Below are 22,897 nucleotides of genomic sequence, written 5' to 3'. Positions count from 1 at the left end.
GGTGCATATTAAACAGAAGGCAGATTGGCCCTCCAAACATGAAAAGCAAGATTAGCATTCAAGTGTTCCTTTATAACCGTATTAATGTGTAATCGCCATTTTTTGTTGGCCTGTCTAAATACAAGCACAGAACAACATTTTGCACATTTTGAAATGATCAGTTCGCAGCTTGGGATGAATTAGTCCCTCCCCCCATGCAGTAATAAGGTTTTATGAACCAGATCTAGGAGCTACATCTCTCCCTGACTCACATTAACAGATTGCAGTCGTTCTGATCAAAGCTTCCCTCGCCCTTGGTTTTACAAAAACGAACCAGAAGAAGTGAAAAACCGTCTCCGTGGGTGTAGTCTGCCTCTGTAGCGCCACATGACACTTTGCTGATTTGTATTTGGTCTTACCCTTCCTGCAACCTCAGACTTTCAGCACTCCTGACCACTGGAAATGTCCTGGAGGTTTGTGGGAGTTCCGTTGACCCAGGAAGACAGAAAATTATCGAGTCCACGTTTAAAAATATGCCGCTGTTTTTTGAATCCAATTGAAACGACCGTCGATGCTCCTTAGAAAGCGAAACCCAAATAGTAAGCAGTTGGTTGACATAGGTCTGAGGTTTACAAGGAACTTGGTTGACAGAAGTAGAAATCTAAATAATACAGAACAATGTATATGCCTGCCATATGCATAAAGCTGAATTCACAACTCAAGAGGTCTGTTTTTTTGTCTGCAGTTTTTCTGCGGCAAGACTATATTCCCAAATCCCTATAATCAACTTTGGAAATGTGCTCTTTCTTTTTCAGAAAAATTGCTTGTCTTAACTGTAGCGACACAGGAAACAGATGGCTTCCATCGCTTTATGGAGTCTGCAAACTATTTCAACTACACTGTGAAGGTAAGGATTGTATCGTCTCCTATTGTCTCCTGTTCTGAAATGATGTCCACAAATGTTTGTCCCAGCGAACAATGCTTCACACACACGCGCGCACACACACACACACACACACACTCGACAGCACGTCACAAGCTTGATTAGACCTATTAAAGGAAACAGTGAAGTGTAGCAGGCTGCAAAAGGGAACTTAACAGCGACACTGCTGCATGTGGGTGCAAAATTCCCCTCTTTGGTTGAAAACCAACACTAAAAAATATACAACAGTAAAAAAAACATTTGTATTTTGTGGCCTGGAGCTCTGAGTTCATGCCCTGCTCACATTTCCTTAGATCTTCCTGCTCCATTTTGTGCTCCCATCACCTGCAGACACACACACATGCACAAGATACAAGTCCCACAGCACCGAATTAATGTGGATTATCAGAATGAGGCTACAGTAAACTCCATGCTTCACATTTTTATCTATATCTCGCCCATCAGTGTCATGAGAATGTGTGGAAGTTTATTCTGGCAGCATTTACACACTGGAGTGAATAGCATGTAATTCTAGTGATGACAGGATGAAAATAATCTGATTATTTTCATCCTGTCATCACTAGAATTACATGTTTTATTCACTCCAGTGTGTACATTTTCCAAAGAAGATTCTTTAACCTATTTTCTTGAATCAAGTGTAATTTTCTTGATATTATGACCCTAATTTAGGGTAAGATTGGTTATCTTTTTTCCTAAATGTACTAAATTCTTCCATATTGTAAAAAAAAAATAAAAGTATAAAAATTAAAATCTCCCATTGGGTTTCATGGTTTAAAAATACGGAGCCGCGGAGAGGACATCGAGAGAAAGAAAAAAAGAGAGATCTCGCAAAACTTTCAGTGTGCCTCCGGGTCAGTTCAGCACGGCACGGAAAGCAAACACAATAGCGGAGTAACCGGGGCTTGGTTGTTATTTCTCAAAGACGTTTCACCTCTAATCCAAGAACCGAATAAGAGTCTTGGAGGAAGGTGAAACGTCTTCAAGAAAATACAACCAAGTCCAAGTTTTGCGAGATACTCCGTATAAAAATTGAGTGACACACCTGTGAAGATCGATGGATATTTTTTAGGAATTTTCCATGTCGAGCCAGTTAATGTTAGGACTCTACAGCATCCTGTTTTATGTCTCAGGTGTTGGGAATGGGAGACGCTTGGAAGGGCGGTGACGTGGGCCATTCTATTGGTGGAGGGCAAAAAGTCAGACTACTGAAGGAGGCCATGTGGGCTCTGGCTGACCAGGAGGATCTTGTTGTCCTGTCCGTGGATAGGTACGTCGATGCTCAATGATATGTTGTAAATGTTATTTTTTGTAAATTATTTGTTTGTTTGTTTCATTTTACCTTTACATGCCCTTTTGATACTATTTTCAAGCTATCTTCAGGTAAATGCTACGTTCACAGTCTGTCTTTATCAATGATTCAAATTCAGACATTATTTTTGTTGATTTCTTCAGAATAAACATTACATTTACATCTCAAAACTTAAATGCATCCTTGTTTATTGATCCCCTCCTACAGGATTATTTGAATCTCTGACAAAGTGGCATTAAGGGATGCTTTAAAATACTGAAGAGAAGTGAAGTCTCTCATTCATATGTTTGCAGCCAACAAATATATTAAAAATAAAAAGATAATCTAATTGTCATAATTTTTCCATTCTTACTTCATATATTGATTCATTCTCCTTCTCTTAGAGATTTTCAAATTCTGCTTCAAACCAAAAGACATTTTGATTTCACTATAATCTGATTTATCTTTTATGTGAAATATAGAACATGTCCATAACAAGGAAGGGGTGCAAAAACACCCCCAGTCACTTTGTACCTATTTTTAACAACCGCAGCCTGTAATAATTGCTTTGAAAGCGACGCTTCCTCCACTCATCCATGCAAAGGCATTATTATAGAGTGTCATCAAATATATGGGGAGAGTAACGCACACATGCAGTTGTCAAGGCCAATGGAAAGTTTCACCACAAGTAATGAGAGTAATTTAGAATAATAACAGCTATGGAGGCTATATTTCCTCAAATAGAGCAGGAGAAGATGATACTTACTGTAGCTTGTCACATGGATAACTTCACCTGTAATTGCTGAGCAAGGTCGTCACGCCCTTGAAAAAGGTTATTGGAATGTGTGTTGTCCTTTTTTCTCCTTTCAGCGGAAATGATTGTAGTGGAATAAACAGCATCCATCCTTCACAGGAGATAATGAGCCTTTCTAAAATCTTTGAAGCAGCTTTGCCACCCTCTCTGTTGATTACATAAAAACCGACCCTATCTCATCTGAAGCCTCACTGTCATGGTCATCATCATCACTGAGCTCCTGCCTTGAGATGACAGAAAACTTCCTACAGCTTAATAGTTCCAAAACAGAAGCTATTTTAGTTGGCACACCACACCAGGTCCAGTCATCCCCCATAACCCAAATCACCTTCTCCGGTCAAAATATACCCCTGTCATCGACACATGTTAGAGCAGTGTTTGCAGAAGGACCTTCAGTACAGCTTTGAACGCACGCTGACCCCTGTCCTGCAAACTATTGATCGTTTCCACCTCGCAAACTTGTAAGACGAGGCTTAATTAAACAGAGTCAAAAAGCACAAAGACATTTTTAAACAGCATCTTAGTCTCCAGTTATTGTATGAAAAGTAAGGCATATACTTTAAGGGGCAGTGAGCGATTTTGGAGAGAACTTGTTTCTCTCTTTGTTGTTGTTTTTGTGATTTTACCGCTCTGGCCGGGCCGAGGAACCCGCAACCTCGGGGATGGCAGACCGATGTGCCGACCACTAGGCCAAAACCACAGATTTGCAGCGCAGCCCGCTAGCATGTGGTTGGCGAGCGCTGTTTACAAACTGCACTCGCAGTGTTGTGTGGCGCGGCTTTTGTTTTACAGAGGATTTTTACAAAACGCGCACTGCTTTAGAATCGTTTCGGGTGCTTCTGTGTGCTCTCAATACTTTCTGCTCTTGCCCTGGGATTTTTGTAAAATGACTCAAAATGTCCAAGCCAACTAGAATGGCACTCAACAGAGCACATAACTCATAGATATCAGTCCCCTAAATATGATCTCCTAATATGCGTTTTTATTGCATCAAGATCCATTAATTATTCCCAGGAAAATCGTTGAAAATGTCCCAAAAGAAAGGCTATCTTGTTATGATAGAAAGTGATTTAAAAACATCACTGGATTCCGCCCCTTAGAGTCTGGATCTGTACCATAATTTGATGGGTTCTTTCTTGGCCCATGTCCCTACCTTCCATCAAGTTTCGTAGAGGGAAATCTGTTCACTAGTTTTTTGCAAAGGCCTGCAGACAAACATACCAACCAACCAACAAATGGACAGGGGAACTTAACAAATTGTGCAAACACCGTTGCAATGCAAAAAAACAACAAAATGGAAGGCTACATGTTTCTGTGTTGTCCACATTTCATTGTCAGTGAGGGGAAAAAAGCACGAACAGCAAAAGCTTTGCTGCAAAACGAAACGCACTACGTGGACACAGACCTCGACTCTAAAGTTTGTGTGAGACGTGAGAGAGATGGGCTTTGAGGGAAATCAGCGCAAAGTCTGAAGGTGAAGTGAATAAATAATGCTTTCAAAATGAAAGAATGAATAACAAAAGGAAATGAAGTCCATGCTCACCAAAGTGAGAGGGCCGAGAGTGTGAAACAAGCCAATTAGCTCCCAGGCCAGTTTAGTCTTTATTTTCATACAATTAACTTTTTAAAATACTGTCATAAATGTTCTGTTACAGATTACAGGTCCTTTTTTTACTGGAGCAGTTACTATGATTGATGAGTTAACAAGCGACAGCGAGTGTGAGCATGTGTCAGCCACATGTGGATACAGCAGAGTGTACATTGGACTTGCATTCGACTTCCGTTCCTTCCTCTCATTACATGTCTGACTGTGGTGGGTCAGATTATCTAAAGTAGGAATGTCATTTTACTTTTCCTAAAACCTTTTCCTGTAAACTGCTTCGTATATATATCCAAGGTCACTGACCACGGTCAAGACCAGGACCCAGACCCAGACCCCGTACTATCCGGACCTATAACCAGTAAATCACTCAGAATTATTTAAAGTGGACAGATAATTTTTATTTTAACCGGTGCAGTTTCTCTAGCTTTTATTGCTCTCGGTGTGCGGCCGAGAAAACGCACAGACCAATTGCACGTGTTGTAAATCATTTCCCATAATGCAACTCAAGCCAATCATTGTGAAAAAGACAGAGGAGAGACGACACGAGAGGCAGTAGTCTGAGCAATCAGTATAGGGAAAGCTGGACTTAAGAGGAAAGTAAAGAGGGAAAGAGGTGTTGAAAGCTGTTTGATTGTTGAGATGATTTATCGTAAAATTGTTTGAGACTGTTAAAATGTGAAATGGAATTAGGGGAAATAAAAAAAGGTCACTTCGCAACGACAGTGTATATAGTCAGTGATTCCTGTATCACCGGCATGAATAGGCTCTTTTACTATTATGACTTCACACCGTGAAGTAATGAAATAAGCTGAAACATTTGGATTTTCCACATCCTAAAATATCTGCCCTTTGAATAATTGCATGCAAGTCGCCACGAGGCCCATGTAAACGGTTGGGCACTTTTTCCTCCATCTATCACAGAACTATATAGGCCTTGCATGCATCAACACGGTGTGTGTGTGCGTGTGCGTGTGCGTGTGTATGTCTCCAGGAATGCTTGCAGATACAAATACTCACTCATGGAGAATGTCCACTGTTTACATTTAGATCTAGATCTACCTAAAGCAAGTAGAAGCCTTAGGTTGGGTATTTCTGATGTAAAACTGTCAGACTGCTAAAGGATTTTTTTTTTTAAAGAAATGATAAAGGTCCGTGGCATTTCATTTTCGCTTCTCCCTTTTCAGCTATGATCTTATCTTTGCCGGGGGACCCGAGGAGATTCTCAGGAAGTTCCAGCAAGCCAATCACAAAGTGCTTTTCGCTGCCGAGGGACTGATATGGCCAGATAAGCGACTTGCTGACAAGTACCCCTCAGTGCGCAGTGGCAAGCGCTACCTCAACTCTGGAGGTGGGTTCCAAAAATATGATTGAAATGCTGAAATCTTTCGACTTGTTGAATGTCTCTTCCCTGACACCAAGCCATGTTAACTCTTTGTTTGGACAATGCAAAGGTCACCCTCAACTTGTCAACGATCAGGTGGTGTTAAAGGGTCACCCTTGACATCTTGCTGTTAAGCTTATTCTAGCCATACCCCATAACCCTGATTTTAGCCCTAAACATGACCTAACCCCCCGTGTTTAACCCTCCCATGTCTAGCATCAGCATGAAGATTAAAAAAATAAACAATACAATTTAATCTGTCGATAATACATAACAGCAATTTAGTGTGATATTGAACTGAACAAGACTAAAAAAATAAAAAAAATAATTCTAAGATCAGTGAAGCAATGGTTACCACTAAATGGTAGCCAGGGATTACAGTGTTGGGGTAGATCAGTGTTTGGGTTATCTTGTAAACACACGACCTCTATGGGTGAGCGTTGGTTTATAAAATCTACCATTAGCTGTCAAACCTTGAAGGCTTGCAGGCCTAGTAGGAATTCAGTGGGCGGGCCAAACACCCGTTTACCCTCAGTGTCACTGGTTTAGAGTGGTGAAGTGTCTTCAAGGAAAGGCAACAGACTGGTGTTAGTTTTAAAAAATGACACCACCAGACTTTTATTATTATCGCTTGCTGTAAAATGGAAGTGTGTTTACTCTGTAACCGGCCTCCCTGAGGTATTTCCTGTCCAAGCGGACATGAGGTGACAGAAGCCAATTCATTTCAACGTTATTCTGGATTTATTGTTTTCTCCTCCGCCCCCTAGATATCGACTTATCCTTTAAAGATGTTCCAAGGCATAACATCAGTTTGACCTCAAGTCAACGGCATTTTATGTATATAGCGGCAAATTCCAAATAGACGTTATCTCTGGGGCATCTTCTAATGTAGAGCAGGTCGAGTCTGTGCTCTTTACAATATAATTTACAGAGGCCCAATGTTCCCTCAAGCACTTGGCAACAGTGGAAAGGAAAAACTTTTAGTTGAAACAAACCCCGGGTAAGTAAGCCTGCATTCTCTGAGCTCAGTGTTCTAATGGAGTTACTATGAGTTCTGTATTATGTTGTGATGCCTGATCATTAAGAGCTTTGTTGGTGAGGAGGAGGTTTTGAATTCTATTCTGCATCGCAGAGAGCTGATGCATTCTGGATCAGCTGCAGGGTCCGTAGAGACTTTGTTTTTCTGCATCTTCTTGAGACAGAATGTGCCTGATTGTTGCAATGTTACGTAGCTCATCACTATATCAAGCACACAAGTGCTGAATATGTGCAGACAGGGGAGCAGTATATTCTCAAATGGCAGGGCCAGCTGCATCCCGCCCGCTCTTCAGGACACTGAATTGCTGCTTTCCCTGTGGTCATCAGCCTGGTCTGACCTCCCATATTGGAGCCTGGCTGTCTCCGACTGATCAGAGACTGCTTTTAGCAGTCATTGTCATTGACATGACATGTGGATTTATCTTGGCCCCCCAAATGTGCCACAGTTTGTACAAAATTGTAGGTTTTGTTTGAGTTCCTATGGATACTGCCCAACTGACCATTGGGGAATGTTTGAGAGCATCTGGAGACACTCTGCTGGGTCACAGAGTAGAATGGCTTTGAGACGCATTCCAGATACATAGGACTGTGTTTGTGTGTGTGTTTATTTAAGAAGATCACACTAATAATGGCTGAAAACGAGGACCAGCTCAAAACAGTGATATTTTCCCAAAAGGATTGGGAAAGAGCCATTCACTTCCCAGGATTTTCCTGGATCTGACTGTTTTCAAAGCCATCATTTTAGGACTAGCTACTGACAGCATGAATCACACAAAATGTTGTGATTTACTTTTAACTTCTTTTGCGCTCCTGCCATTTAGATTATATCATGTTTACAGTGTCTGGGGCTTTTTTTTTTCTTTCTTTAAATTATGGGATGCAAAATGGCACAGACCAGCAACAAAGCCAAACCCTGCAATCTGTGTCTGTGGTCAGTGACCTCTCACCAAGCGAAGGAAAATGTAGAGACGGGTAAAGTGGAGCGGGGATTGCCATGCGAATGTACATTTAGAGAGGGTGTGAGATTTTTGCACAACTAGTAGTGAATTGTGGGACCGTTATAATATATAGATAACATCTTTCGGATTGGCCATTGTTACACTCTTCCCCAAAAACAAACTGTAGGAAGGGAAAGTCCCTGCCCATTTCTTGTGTGTTTGGGATTATGGCCAAAAATCACACTTCCTAGAAAGAAGTGTTTAGACCATGAAGCCCGCAGATAGAGTATAATTGTCACCAATAGCCGGCCAGTTGTACACGACCTTGTAAACATCTCTCCGCTTTTACTTTACTGCTGTATATGTGATTCTTACTGTTTATTACTTGCAGGTATAATTGGCTATGCCACGTACATAAACAGAATAGTTTCGCAGTGGGACCTCCACGACAATGATGATGACCAGCTCTTTTACACTAAAATATATGTGGATCCCTTACAAAGAGTAAGTATCTTGTGTCAACACCAACATTTAAAAAATGAATAAATGTATCCAGAGTTAACATACGCTTAGCAACTGTCTATATTTTCTTGTTTTTCAGCAAACACTCAATATGACTTTGGACCACAAGTGCCAGATTTTCCAGAATCTGAATGGGGCAGTTGGTGAGAAATCCCAAAAAATTCATTTCTACAACTCAATTTCCTGCTAATCTGTATATTATTTGTAAAATATTCCAAACTCTGTTATTTAAAAGCCCTGCCTTATGCTGGCAGTTAGAAGTAAAAAATAAATAAAAAGGTATTATATAACATTTCCTGCACTGCACTTAAACCTGCTTTGTGCTCCCCATTTGGCTCCCACATTCCTATGAGAGATTGCATATTTTTCAGAGAATTTGCAGTCTTGGCAACTTACCCTGCAAATTGTAAACCTTTGCAGCTCTCGCCCATGTGGTAAATCAATTTTCCTAACCTGGCCTTCAAATGTGTCATGTTCCCTCTTTTGGCAGATGAAGTGCTTCTCAAGTTTGGAACAGACCGAGTGAGAGTTAGAAACACAGTGTACGACTCCTTGCCAGTGGTTGTTCATGGCAACGGAAACACCAAAGTGAGTAAGAAATAATGGACTCACACACACGTCATATAGTCTACTTCCAGTAAGGCACAGTATAGATACTCCTTTAAGTTCATCATCCTCATCTTGGACACTAGCTTTTGGTTGAATTATTGAACTCTTCTTTCCCATTTGCTGATGGGTTTCTGTCTGCCAATGCCTTTTAGATTTTTATCCAACTAACTTTTCAGTGTGTCATCTCCAACGCATTTGAGAAATATTCATATTGTTCATCTGATACTTGATGAACCTGATCATTAAAATCAGCTCATTACTCAGCAGAGAAGAGAGGTCTGGCCAAAACGAGGTTATAATACCAAGTACATTTTTTTCTCCCCACCATCATCCTTTGTACATTAGAGTGATGGGCTCTGCGCGCTGAAAAGCAGGATGTCCGGAAACAAAAAAAAATTCTCATCTTTTTCCTTCCCCTCACTCTTCACACGTCTCGCTCCAACACCAGCTGCCTCTTTCTGGTCTTCCTTGATAAAGAAAACCAAACCCACCACAGTGTTGAGTCATCCTTCCCAGAGGCCTCAGCATCTGGAGGAGAAGCTCTGAATGGTAGATCACAGACTCTGTGTCCTCCCAGTGGTTTCTAACGCTGGGGCTGCCTAGCTGGATCTATGAACATTAGTTTTGAAATTATTTTCCAGTCCACACGCCAAGTACGATCTGGCGACAGATACAAGATCACTCTTTTATATGTCTGCGTTAAATGATTCCTTAAGAGTAGTGCAATGGATTTCATATGTTCCCAGAAAATGTATAGCATTCATGCACACTAAATACAGAGCAGCTATGATTGTGATTACAATATGCTGAAATTTATGAAGTGAACCAGAATAAAATAGCTCTCTGTCCACTGACCATGTTCCCCCTGTCTTAAGCACCCAGTAATGCATCCACATCTTGAAAGGCTGGTTTAAATTTTAGCCCTATTCCTAAATTACCCATTTGAAAAAAAAATTGTTTTTGAAAATATTGTGTACTTAGGAATTTATCTGTTTCATGAATACTCTTTTACTTGCAGCAGATGCTGGTGATGTTTGATTATGATAATCCTGGACTTGAGGTTTGATTTTACACTCTGGGTTACTTTATCTTATTTGATCATTTAAAAGTGGGTCGGCATCAGGTACACTGCTGTAGACTGGTTTCAATCCCATCCTTGGTCCCTTGGGACACTGCTATATCTTAAATAAGCACAAAATCTAGTACCACTGTTATGCAGATGGTACACAAATTTATGTTCGATTCACAACCAGTGAAGAAGGCAGTTTTAATCATCTTCTATCTTTACTGTCAGACATGAAGTGCTGAATGTCTCAAAACATCCAGCTACATTAAAATATATTGTCAATAATTATCTCAGTCCCCCCCAAATGAAATCTAAGTACTAGATGAAGACAAGATCCTATCATCCCTGCTTTAGCCTGGTCAACTGTCAGTTTTAGGATTGATTTGAAATTTTACTGATCACCTTTAAATCACAGTTTACCTCCCAGTGGTATCGCTGAGTTGCTGCTCCCATATGAGAGTACAGCAGCCTCAGATCCTCAGATAGGGCTCTGCTGTCTGTCCCCAAGTCCCAGCTGAAGACCAACAGTGACCAGACCTTTGCAGTCAAGGCCCCTTAGCTCTGAAACTCCTAGTCTGACGATCAGAGGCTTGCAGAATCAGAGAATCCCTTTTACCATGTCTTCATTTATTTTTTTATAAAGATTGTCATGTCTCTATTCCAGTGGAAGAGACATTGATAACCTTATGGTCTTTAGTTTGACTTTCAAGTCTCCCTGGTCATTCCACATTTCCACAGTAAATCTGAATATCATGAAAATGTGAGTGAGTGATTATGCTTTGATAATGATGATATTAATTGTCTGTAACCAGTTGTTTACCTGTGTTGTATTCTTAATTTTACAGATGTACTTGAACTACTTAGCCAACTATGTTCCCAATACATGGAACTATGAACATGGATGCAGCCACTGTGATGACAATATTTTGGACTTGTCTCAGTTAAAAGTAAGTTCTTCAAATGAGGCCATTACACTATTGCCGTCCACTTTAGTGCATTTAAATAGCAGCTGTGGAAAGTTTGTTTTTAGCCTCCTCCCTGTATAGGAAAGGATGAAACATGGCCTGGTTTTGTAGCATGAGCCATCCATCTATCAGTGACTGTCTAGACAGTAAGACTGGTGCCCAGCTAGTCCTATTTCAACAGATAAGCAAGACCATTGGTGCTGCACACACTCCCTTTCCAACAATAATAGGATATGCACTCACTGGCCCTTTTGGACCCTTTTAAAAGAGAATAAGTGCCAGGGCAAACTACTTGGGGAGGAGGAAGCACTGCACTGCTGTGGTGCAGGATATGGCTTCTGGGGTTTTCAGAAGGGTTAACTTGAAAGGGTGCCTCTGTCGACCAGCCTTGCTTTTAGTGGGCTTCTCAGTATGGGTTTTATCCATAATAATAAGTTATAGTGGTTACGCCGAAAATTTGTCAGCCAAGACCGGCGACGTATAGACAGCAGGAATGGCAGGCACTAGGAAATGTCTCTGGCTGTGTGGTTGCATCTGTCAAAAATGTTACCCAAATTTCTTGTTCTTCCTTTGGGGGAAGAGTATTGAAGCATACACAAGATCCCATGCAGGCAATACACTGTATTCTATAATACTTAAATTTTACCTTCAAGGATTTCACACTGCACAAATAGCACAATATCTTAAATATCACAAAATGCACTGCTGAGACTACTGTAATCCATAAATAAATTTGCTTCAACAGCAATAACTGGAGTGGATTCAAGACAAACCCAGGTACATGAAAGGGATCTCTGTGAAAGCTGCTTTTCAATAATAAGCAAGTCAGTGGACATTTCATTCCACTGGGCTGCTCTGTGTTTGGGACAGAGACTTTGGGAAGATCAGGTCATATGGAAACACTGGTCACACTGTCCTTTCTTGTGGGGTAAACCTACTCGGTTCTTTGTGTGCTTTGGTTTTAGGACTGAGTTTAGGTCCTATAAAGGCACTGTGCTACACCACCGGAACCAATACTGTGCCAGCCAGACCACTTTGCTGTCTACTGTAGTTTTGTCTCATGTTTAAATGAAAGTCCTGGTGTTGCTTCTCTCTGCATGAATAGTTTTTTTTTAGTTTAGCTTTTCACTGTCCTTCTTGCCACTCCCTTTCCTTTGCTGGCTGTCCACTGTCTTTCTGTCACAATTTAAGCTTCAACGGGTTGGATGCATGAGTTCCCCTTCATGTGCCTCAAATACAGTCATTGTGGAACTTGCAAATTAGACGGTTCTGCTCGGATCCCTTTTGATCCCTGGCCCAGACCTTCGCTGTGAACTGGTCAAGGGGATCAGGAGTCCAGACTGAGCTTTGTGGGCTGGAGCGGAGTGTCATGGGAAAATGTTTCCTCCTCTCTCCCCTGTGTCGCTTGCATCATTTTTCTTTATGTCATCTTAGCCCCAACTGTCTGAGCAATAATTTTGTACATGCGCTGTTCTCTACAAAGAGTTACACGTGGCAATTCTGGGAAGTTATAAGTTAGAATGCCTGCAAAGCTGTAAAATTAACGTGTTGGTTTTGAATGTTCTTACCCAGTGGGAGTTCATTAGATCAATAACAACAGCCGTCCTTACTCTAACAAAGAACACTGCAGAGAATATTTGTTAGTGTCACATCAGTTAATAAAGAGCTATTAGGTGATATTAAAAAGAGAATGCTGTCATGGACACCACCTGTAGCAACATCACTGTTTGTTTATGTCTAATGCAAAATGTCAAAATCATTCATGATTTATGCTAAACTGTTCCATTACTAAGAGCGTTTGTTTGAAATTGCACTGATTTGTCTCTCCACTAATCTAAACAGGAGTATCCAAATGTGTTGGTCGGAGTGTTCATCGAGCAGCCAACTCCATTTCTCCCTGAATTCTTCCAGCGGCTGCTGACTCTGGATTATCCTAAGGACAAACTTAAACTTTTTGTCCACAACAATGTGAGTGTCGGCAGCTGCTCTTCTTTTCTTTTCAACATCTCTATCAAGCACGACTCCTAATCATTGGCTCCTAATGCATTATCCATTGGCTCCCTCCTCAGGAGGTTTACCACGAGAAGCACATCCAGAAGTTCTGGGAAGAGAACAGGAATGTGTTCAGCAGATTCAAGGTGGTGGGACCAGAAGAAATTTTGAGCCAAGGAGAGGCCAGGAACATGGCCATGTATGTGTACCTCTTCTCTAAATCTGTCATCTCCCAGAGCCTGCGGTTTGAAGAACAAAATTGATGAAACCTTATTATGGTATTGTTGGCACAGATCAATCGTAGGTGCCTGCGAGATTAATTTTAATGGTCTTGCACGGTTTCTATTTAAGAAAGCAAACAGGTTTCAGAGCAAAGCATAGATATTTCACATATTGATAAGTTAATATATCGATCCTTACGTGGCTCCCCTAGTGTTTGCATTGTAAACTAAATATGTTACACATATATTTTATGTAGTATGATTGTAAAAATTGTGGGTTCAAAGTTATGCGCCCCAGACTTTTTATTATATCCTGTCCCTTGGCTGAACTGTAGGGAAGTGTGGATGTGATTTTCCATGTGGCAGCAAGACAGGTGCAGGTTAATCCCAAATGGAACTTCCTTCCATTGTTCAGTGTTGAATAACAGTCTGTTGTCACAGTGATATTTCAATCTGTGGGGCTTCAAAGCACAGTGAGACTAAAGGGCACTGGTCAGGACATCCCTGTAATGAAGAAGTCGTAAGGTTTATGAGAAGCCTCTAATCTTCCCTATAATCACATTATCCACTGGAGACTTAAAGATAGTCAGTGAGAGTCTGACTCTGCAATTAAAGACGACATCTTATACTTAGGAGCTGATAAATTTCTGCTTGTGGCGATGATTACTTCCAAGTATTTCACTGACTGTAATCAGCTCTGGATTGAACAATCACTACTTTCCCTGCCGTGTCTGTGTTTTTTTCTGTTTTCATTAGGGATCTTTGCCGCCAGGACGCCGCATGTGACTACTACTTCAGCATAGACCCTGACGTCATGCTCACCAACAGGCAGACACTGAAGCTCCTCATTGAGCAAAACAGGTAATCACACGGTAACTGCAACAGGGGAGTCCATCCAACAGACCTCCTTGGTGTTGCAAAGCATTGAACCATTGCATTCACGTCTCAATTGGCGAAACCACACGAACCTTACAGCCGAGTGAATGAAAGTTTTTAAAAATAAGCCGTTCTGGCTTCCTGTTTTTGCCCGACCACATGGAAACAGTGAAAGAGTCTATTGCGCTAACCCCGAAGTGCCACTTTGCATTATACAAAAAACAAACATGCAAACCCTTTTTTTTCCTCTTCTGCTGCAGCTCAGAGACTGTGAAGAAAGCTTCCCACAAACTAGATCTCATAGTGGCTGTGGTATTGTTTTGTGACCTGTTGAAAGCATGCAAAGCGAAAGCCTCTCGAGGATATTTAAAGACAGCATGATAATTTTCTGCTGGCACAGAGGCTGTGGAAGGAAAAATACAGATCTATCTCAGCTAAGACAATTTAGCATTAGCAGCACAATGTGGTGCATCAATATCAACTAACCATGTGAACTATGGCCCTATTTTTTAAAGGCTGCCCAGTTTTCCTTGTCTTCAAATAATCAAAAAGGAATTCCTTGCATTGTGGCTTGGGTTTTTAAGACTAAAAGAAAGACCGTGGAAAAATCCTGTGTCACTGTATCTGATGCAAATTCAAAAGACCCCCCCCCCAAAAAAAAAACCCAAAAAAACAGCCTGCTGCAGCAACCGATTCAGTCCGGCATGACGTAGGGGCCTGGTTCACATGACTCACTGCTTTCGATCTGTTACTGACTTTGCGGTGATCGTATCTTTCCAGTCAAAAGCTGATCTTCCCGATGCAGCGCGCATTGGCGTTACCACTGAGGAACTCAGTGCATTAGGTGTTTGGCTGTCTGCGAGATGACACTGAGTTTTATCAGCCCTGACAGATTTACCATATCTCCGCTCTGTCTTCTGCTTCCCTACAGAAAAATAATTGGTCCCCTTGTCACTCGTCACAGCAAGCTGTGGTCCAACTTCTGGGGAGCCTTGAGTCTGGATGGTTATTATGCTCGCTCTGAAGATTATGTCGACATTGTGCAGAGGAAACGCATGTAAGTCACAAGTGCAGTAAGGGCACGCACGGCCATGGCTGCACATTTTTATGGTTCATTTTTATGGTTTTTATGGTTCGCATCATGTTGTTGATGACTGTAAAGATTGTGCTGAGACTACTGATACCCATGTTTAGCCATAAACAACAAGACGCATAAGATGTTTTTATTGTGAGTTAATCTGAGAACGCACATAGGCAGAGTCAAGTTAAAGCCACAATCAGACCTGAGCAGTGTGAGCACTGAGCAGGCGTGAAAAAAAGCAGTAGTCATATTCACTTCTCCTCTCTGACTGACTCACTTTTTTATGTGTTTGGACATAAATTGAAATAGCGGCCAGATGGCGCAGAGGAATAAACATTCACCCACCACAGTGGAAACTCATATTTAATCACCCGCGGACCTGCAGGGAGTAGGTCCTCCCTTCTGCATTAGAAACTCCTGGTTAGTTAGGGTGTCTGCGTGGAGGAGGTTGGGATCCGGGAATAGTGTGACCCTCCGGTGCCAAAAGTGGGAGTTTGTGGTGACGCAGTCTGAAATGTAACGGGACTGAACAGAAAAACAGGTCAAAAGTTAGGGAGGGGAAAAAAAAAATCTTTACAGTTTGGTTTCCTTCATGTAACCCAATGAATATGTTTTCCAAAATTGACATGCTGCTTCATTTGACCATATATGTAGTTCTCCAACATGGACCCAAACAACTCCTACTTGTAGTCATGGATGACATGAGCATTACAATGCGAAACTTCGCCCAACAATCCAAGAATGCCAACTTTGGCAGGTGAGCTTCTGCAGAATGATAAGCTCACTTTCTCCATGTCTTGTTGTTTCTAGGGGTGTGTGGAACATTCCTTACATGGCACACATTTACCTGGTCAAGGGCCAGGTCTTGAGGAATGAGCTGAAAGAGAGGAACTACTTTGTTCTGGAGAAACTGGACCCAGATATGGCTTTGTGTAGAAATGCCAGAGAACTGGTAAGAAGGCCCAGCTTCGGTCTTGAGGATTCATGTCTCAGTATTGTGATTATGCTGTATTTTAGTCATGTAGTCCTTAAAAAAATGAACATTATCTTTTCTGAAAAAAATGGCAACATAGGACGTTTACACTAGAAATTCTGTACTTACATACTGAATAGATGCTAGCTGCTAGTTTAAACAATGCAACGAATCTTAACCCTGACAAAAGTTTACAGCTCAACAGCAACCAACGGTGAAAGCGTGGCAAGTATAAGCGGATTGGAACGTCTTTGTCTGTCATCAAGGCATGATTCTTCCCTGTTGATGGTTGCTCTATGGTGTGCTAAGGATCTTTGCGCCCACTTATATTCCATCATCCTTCACTTTCTTTTGCCGTCATTGTCATATGACCACAGCCGTCTTGTCTGCGTCTATGTGTTTTTTCTTTCCCCTTTTAAAACCTGTAAAAATGTGTTTCCAGCTCATGCTTAACGTCACTGACACATCACTGGTGCTAAGCTCTAAACAACTACCTCGCCTGATCCAAACACTGGGTACTTTTGGATTGCTTGACCCCTATTCCCAGCATGCATTCCACCCATCTTAACAAACGAAAACATCAGCTTCAGAGGGAATCTTGCTCCTTTTTTCATGCTGGCGAATTTCCCCCTCCTCTTCCTGAGTTGCTATGTATGTGACATAAATATATTTTCAACTGTCACCCTGTCTTTTATTCTGAAACACTGATTCGTGTTATCTTATTTACATGATGCCTTCTCCTTTATTTTAGACCAGTCACAGAGAAAAAGACTCCCCTTCTCCGGAATCATTCCATATGCTCAGGCCCCCAAAGGTTTCCATTTGTTTTAATTATTCTGCTTTGTCAAACATCCATTTCCAATGGGTTAGCACTGGGAAATCTCTGATTTGATTGAAAATGCCCCTGCCCTGTTAAAATCTCGATGTTTGCAGGGTTGTTTTTTTTGTTTTGTCAAAAAAGTTTTAATATTGATTTGCTATCCACGCTGCTGCCCACTGTTCATACATAAGAAATGTTGACTGGCAGCTTTTTGGAAATCGATGTTGACCTTTTGCTTGTGATGAGTTTCGGTCTAAAAGCAGACTTTTCTGAGCTAGAAAGAGAGAGAGAGAGAGAGAGACACCTGTGTTGTGTCCTGTTTTTATAATCGCTTCCGAGAGGAGATCAAGGAGGAGAAAGAAGATTGGAGATTCAGTCCACATGCAAGTCCCCTGTCCTGATGCTTTACAGAGAACAGCCAAACCTCACAGCAAACACACGTAACCACCTGCAACCTCCAAACAAACTGACTGATTTCAGACTAGGCTCCAAAAATTAGTATTTACAGACGTGTAAATCATCTGGTCTAAACTACGAGCCATTTGGAAACTTAATGCGGGCGCTTCGAAAACACCCCGAATTCATCAACTTTTGTGATTTACGAAGCCTAGTCTGATAGTGAGTCCACATCCTCCCCTACACAGCGCCCCCCTCCCCCCAATGCTTCAATGTAGAAGGAATATCATTCCTGGACTTGCTTCATCCCAAGCTGCCCAGCACCCCTTCTGTTTCTGTTCCGTCCACCCCCCCCACCCACAACCCATAAATAATCTTTGATTATTTATATGGCCCCTGTGTCTGTTTTGGTTCTCTCCTAGTTTATCATGGTTGATTTCAGTGTGTTAAGACACACTGAAATCCTGCTCACTTTGAATTTTTTGGTGCAAATGAAGCTTTGTAGTAGTTTGCAACAAGAAATTGTTTTAGTTTTTGTTTTGTTTTTGCTAATTTTATGCCAGTGCTGACCTTTGAGGAGTGTTAATAATTATAACCTACAGTGTGCTTTTGTACTGTAGTTCTGCATGTGTTATGGTTATGCTGTTATGGGTCTGTTAGAAAAGCTACCTGTGAGACATTACTGAGATTTTATTTTTTGCCTCTGTAAGTTCTGTGAAAGTGACTGGACTTTTTTCCCCCGTTTGCTGCAGGGCGTCTTCATGTACCTAACAAACCGTCATGACTTTGGGAGGCTCATTTCCACAGCCAATTATAACATTTCTCATTACAACAATGACTTGTGGCAGATATTTGAAAACCCCTTGGTAAGTCATTATGATCTCTCACTATTCTTCAGTCACAAAAAAAAGAAGAAGACGCTGTTGTTTCTGAATAGCTGAGATAAGATGCAGTCTCCTGTAAAGGTTATTAGCAATGGAAGGATTAGAGATGTGAGATGTTTCGACATAATGACTTCAGTGTGATAACACTCCTGTCCGATCAGGCTTTGTGATTCACTGTACTTGGCACGCTGGGGCATGCCCTGTAGGAGAGAGGATTAGCTCTGTGTGGTATGTGGGTCAGCAAACAGTCACTAATCAGAAACTCTTTCTACTTGCAGGACTGGAAGGAGAAGTACATCCACCAAAACTACACTCGAATTTTCACTGAGAACCACATGGAGGAGGTTTGTGTTCACGTGTGTGTGTATCTGGGTGTGTTTGAGATTTATAGTAGACACAGGCAGAGACACAATAAAAGTGAATGGCATAATGTTGCGCGGAAATCCCAAACATCTGCTTTTACCATACAGTATCTGCGTATCACATTGGTCAGTGCAGCTCAAGGTGAAGGTGTTGCTGAAGTCTATTCTCAGAAGTCTCTTTCAGCATGTGCGTGTCTGTGTGCATTGCAGCCCTGTCCAGATGTTTTCTGGTTCCCAGTGTTCTCAGAGAAGGCCTGTGATGAAATAGTCGAGGAGATGGAGCACTACGGTACATGGTCCGGAGGCAGACACGAGGTCAGTACAGTAACACAGAACTGCGGTCAACACCCTGCAGACGACAGACAGTGGCGGTGTTCACACGTCTTTTGCGAGGGCAGAAATGGGCGCAGACCAAAATTATGGACGCAAATAATTACCCTCAACTTGTTTTGATTCATCAATTTTTTATTTATTTTATAAAATTTTAAGCAACATCTTTAGCTCTGGCTTCAATCGCTCTTTTTTCGTCTCAAACAGGAGTAATGCTTCAAAACACAGCTATTACCAGAATGCAAACGAAAATGCTAACATGCTGATGTGTAGTAAATGTTATGTTTCCCATGTTCACTCTCTTACATTTACTGTCAAACTCTTAATCAACTGATTATTGTACAATGATACCTATCAAATGGTTTGTGGCAATAGGTTGCGCCACCTTAACACATCATTTCCAGCAATGTTCCCAGACAGTCTGTACAGCTGGAAACAGCGGGGATCATTCTCTAACCTCCAGGAAAAGAAATTTGTTGTAATTTGATCACTTTGTGTCCGAGCTACATACTTATCATAGTAAAGATGAACCAATCAATGTCTAATTGCAATTGAATATTCTGCTCTACGTGTGATGTGATTAAGAAGAATTGAAAGTGAAAAATGATTTGGCCTTGTAAACTGTATTGCCACGTTCCTGTGTCGGTCGGGTGAGCTACCTTTCACGGCCTTGTGCGAGCCAGATGTGCTGTGATACAAATGGCCTGTTCTTAAGATTAAACTTGCAATGTATGCTTTTATCAGGACACGCTCCATCTCACACAAGCAGACACACAACTGACTGCTTGGTTTTATCACCACCATCTCCAGGTCTTCCATTTAGATATAATGAAATAAAACATTATGATGTTGTGTTTATGGTGTTTGAGTCATGTGGCCTGTTTTATGTGCTTTGAAATTGGTAATTAATGTGCATAAAAAGTTTGCCTGAGAGAGTAAATGTGTACGGACACTTGGACGTACTCTGTGTGCGAGAACGCCGAGCTGGATGGGTCATTAAGCCCGTTGCAGGCAGACGAAAGTACAGCCTGCGGTTTTGAAGACGAACACATGCACACATGGACACTATGCCATCATCACCATCATCACACTGCAAACTGCGGTCACACACACAGAGAGGACGGCGGGTCGTTTGTTCCGTCGTTAATCACACCGCAGCCTGCTTTATTTTCCCACCTTTTCCCTAGGACAAGCGGATCTCCGGAGGCTACGAGACCGTGCCCACGGATGACATTCACATGAAGCAAATCGGCTTCGATAAAGAGTGGCTACACTTCATCCGAGAGTTCATATCACCCGTCACGTTAAAAGTTTTCTCTGGCTACTACACTAAGGTTAGTGGGACCTCAGGGAGAAACGTAAGCAGTGAGCCCCGCCACCATTTGCCCAAAAGCTGAAACGTCGTTACATGAATTTGACATTCCTTGATGAAATGTGAGCTCTAACAGTGGCAGACAGGTTTGGATGTTATGTTAAAAGGAACACCGACTGTTTGATAACTCCTTTGTGTTCCCGTGCCGCCATCGCAGGGTTACGCTGTAATGAACTTCGTGGTCAAATATACGCCTGAGAGACAAGCATACCTGAGGCCGCACCATGACTCCTCCACCTTCACCATCAACATCGCCCTCAACAACAAAGACACGGACTTCCAGGTAAAGAGGAGGGGGAGGTGCGGTGGGCGATGGGTCGTGATGAAATTAAAGCGGAATGTCATCTGGATGTCGTCAAAATCAGATTTAATCCCAACGTTCACAGACAAAGTGACTCATTCCACAATGATCCAGGTCCGCCTACAACCACTGTCTGTTGCTCTCCTGTCTCCTTTTTAGGGTGGGGGCTGCCGCTTCCATAGGTACAATTGCTCCATTAAGTCACCAAGGAAAGGCTGGACCTTCATGCACCCGGGACGGTTGACTCATCTCCACGAAGGCCTGCCCACCACCAACGGCACCCGCTACATCGCAGTGTCCTTCATCGATCCTTGAACTGTCTGGTTAATACTGACATTTTTACTGTCATTTCTTGACCTTGCTTTGCTTTTTTTGTTTGTTCTGTTTTGCTTTTGACGTTGTTTTTTTTACCCCAGGTGTTTTGCTGATGCAATTCTTACGTTAAAGCACCTGCTTTAAAAAAGTAAGTGATTACATTGAAAAAGATCTCTGTCAAACAGAGTGTAGAGTGGAAAGGGAAGTGCCAAAAGAAATTCACACATTAGGTACACAATTAACAAACGGCTAGCAGGGTACGGCGCCATTTCAAACATTTTGACTTAGATTCGAATCCATGATCCGAGCAGGACGTACTGGTACTGTAGCTTATCGTGTTCTTCATTGACGCGCACCCTTGCTATTGTTAGCAGGTAGCTGTACCATGCTAGCATGCAGATAGCCGTCGTGTATCTATTTGCGTTTCAGGTAAGATGTCACTGAATGCATTTATACTGTAAAATTATACTCATTGTTTCAAAAGTTACCACTGGTGCTCATCAATATTCCATGTTTCTGCATTTAAAATTCCAATCATACTGTAATTTAGTGGGGGTGTTTTTCCACCCTAAAACAGTCCAGATGTGCGGTTTCAGTCAAACTTTAATTTTGCCCGGTGAAAAAGAAATATATTTTTGTAATTTTGCACATGAGAAATAAAAACGAACAAAAAAAACAATGAAACAGAATTCAATGTGAATTCTGGATGAATGAAATGGAATATTATGTTTTTCCTTTTTTCTTTTTGGAGATTGACAACATTCATTTGCTTTTCTGGAAACTTTTTCCTGCAATATATTTTTCTGAGAAGTGTGTGTGAATGGATTTTGGGACTCGGAAAAATTAAGTTGTTTAACTTATTGTCAAAATTTAATAAAATTCTTTATTAAAAAAAAAAAATGTTATCTCTTTTTTCCTACCTCTGATTATTTCCTGCATCATTATAACATGAGTGAGCTCGAATTCAAAGTATATACAAATCGTAGTCCTTTTTCTGCAACTTAATTCAGCCGTCTGTGCCGATTCTGGCAGAAGCAAAGCAAACGTCTGGATGGTGTAACACACCGCTGCAGATAGATTTCCATTGTGCTATCTCTGTTACCGGTTCACCTTCCAAGTCTGTCAAGTTCTTATCTTGTGAACACGTCACATGTAGGAAAAATTCATGCCCGGTTTGGAATTCTGCTCGGCTGAGGGCCGAGGAGCACCGGGGTGATGTGGGTGTGGTGCAGGGATTTAAATCAGTGCAAGTGCAGTTCAGTTTACTTTAGTGCCTGAGTGTAAACATTTACATGCAAGTTTATGGACGGTGTACAGACGGGGGCTGTAAGACTGATGACAGAATGGGGGAGGGGGTTTCCGGAGGGTGGAGTTTACAGAAACACTTGCCATCCATAACAGAGGAGAATCGTCTCTTATTGATCATTTTGTGAAACGGATCAATCTGATGAAACCTGATCATCCCTCGAATTTTTTGAAATTCTAGAGAGTTCTCTGTAGACGTTTACAAGCCTATCCACGTAGAAACTACATTAACATTAACATCAGATCAGTTCACCTCACTAATGAATCATCATCTTACCTTTAACCTCCATATCAAATCTCATTACTTTTTAGCACGCGCCGCCTCTGAGGGAGAACTCCCTGACCATAGGCCCACGTTTCTGCTCCCCGTGAAGTCTGCGGGAAGGCTGAATGTCTGAGAAGCTGCTAGGAGGCGGCGAGGAGAGGGGGGAAATATGGAGGAGATTTGGGTCAGCACGTGGGAAAGGCTCTGTGCTGCTGAAAGAGCCCTTTGTGGCCCCTCATTTCCCCCTGCTCTGCCCTG

General features: G+C 41.8%; 1 protein-coding gene across 2 annotated transcripts in view; it reads left to right on the top strand.

Moving 5' to 3' along the window:
- The window catches only part of plod2 (procollagen-lysine, 2-oxoglutarate 5-dioxygenase 2), a 33,793-nt gene extending 11,824 nt beyond the window's left edge, over positions 1-21,969 (top strand). Inside the window, exons 2-20 of one of the 2 annotated variants that reach the window (XM_035619426.2) lie at positions 795-886; positions 2,053-2,189; positions 5,812-5,975; positions 8,376-8,488; positions 8,586-8,649; positions 8,997-9,094; positions 11,027-11,128; positions 12,989-13,114; positions 13,216-13,337; positions 14,116-14,220; positions 15,167-15,292; positions 16,127-16,268; positions 17,041-17,103; positions 18,258-18,371; positions 18,668-18,733; positions 18,962-19,066; positions 20,269-20,415; positions 20,611-20,736; positions 20,914-21,969. In XM_035619426.2, coding sequence (XP_035475319.2) covers positions 795-886; positions 2,053-2,189; positions 5,812-5,975; positions 8,376-8,488; positions 8,586-8,649; positions 8,997-9,094; positions 11,027-11,128; positions 12,989-13,114; positions 13,216-13,337; positions 14,116-14,220; positions 15,167-15,292; positions 16,127-16,268; positions 17,041-17,103; positions 18,258-18,371; positions 18,668-18,733; positions 18,962-19,066; positions 20,269-20,415; positions 20,611-20,736; positions 20,914-21,069 — 2,168 coding nt within the window. In that variant the 3' untranslated portion in view covers positions 21,070-21,969. The remainder of the gene's footprint in view (positions 1-794; positions 887-2,052; positions 2,190-5,811; positions 5,976-8,375; positions 8,489-8,585; positions 8,650-8,996; positions 9,095-11,026; positions 11,129-12,988; positions 13,115-13,215; positions 13,338-14,115; positions 14,221-15,166; positions 15,293-16,126; positions 16,269-17,040; positions 17,104-18,257; positions 18,372-18,667; positions 18,734-18,961; positions 19,067-20,268; positions 20,416-20,610; positions 20,737-20,913) is intronic. The other variant, XM_047329900.1, reaches the window with a different exon arrangement.
- The last annotated feature ends 928 nt before the right edge of the window (positions 21,970-22,897 follow it).

The sequence above is a fragment of the Scophthalmus maximus genome, chromosome 21 (assembly GCF_022379125.1).
Source record: "Scophthalmus maximus strain ysfricsl-2021 chromosome 21, ASM2237912v1, whole genome shotgun sequence".
Lineage (NCBI taxonomy): Eukaryota > Metazoa > Chordata > Actinopteri > Pleuronectiformes > Scophthalmidae > Scophthalmus > Scophthalmus maximus.
Note: the sequence above shows the minus strand (reverse complement) of the source record. Positions and strands in the feature narration are given on the sequence as shown.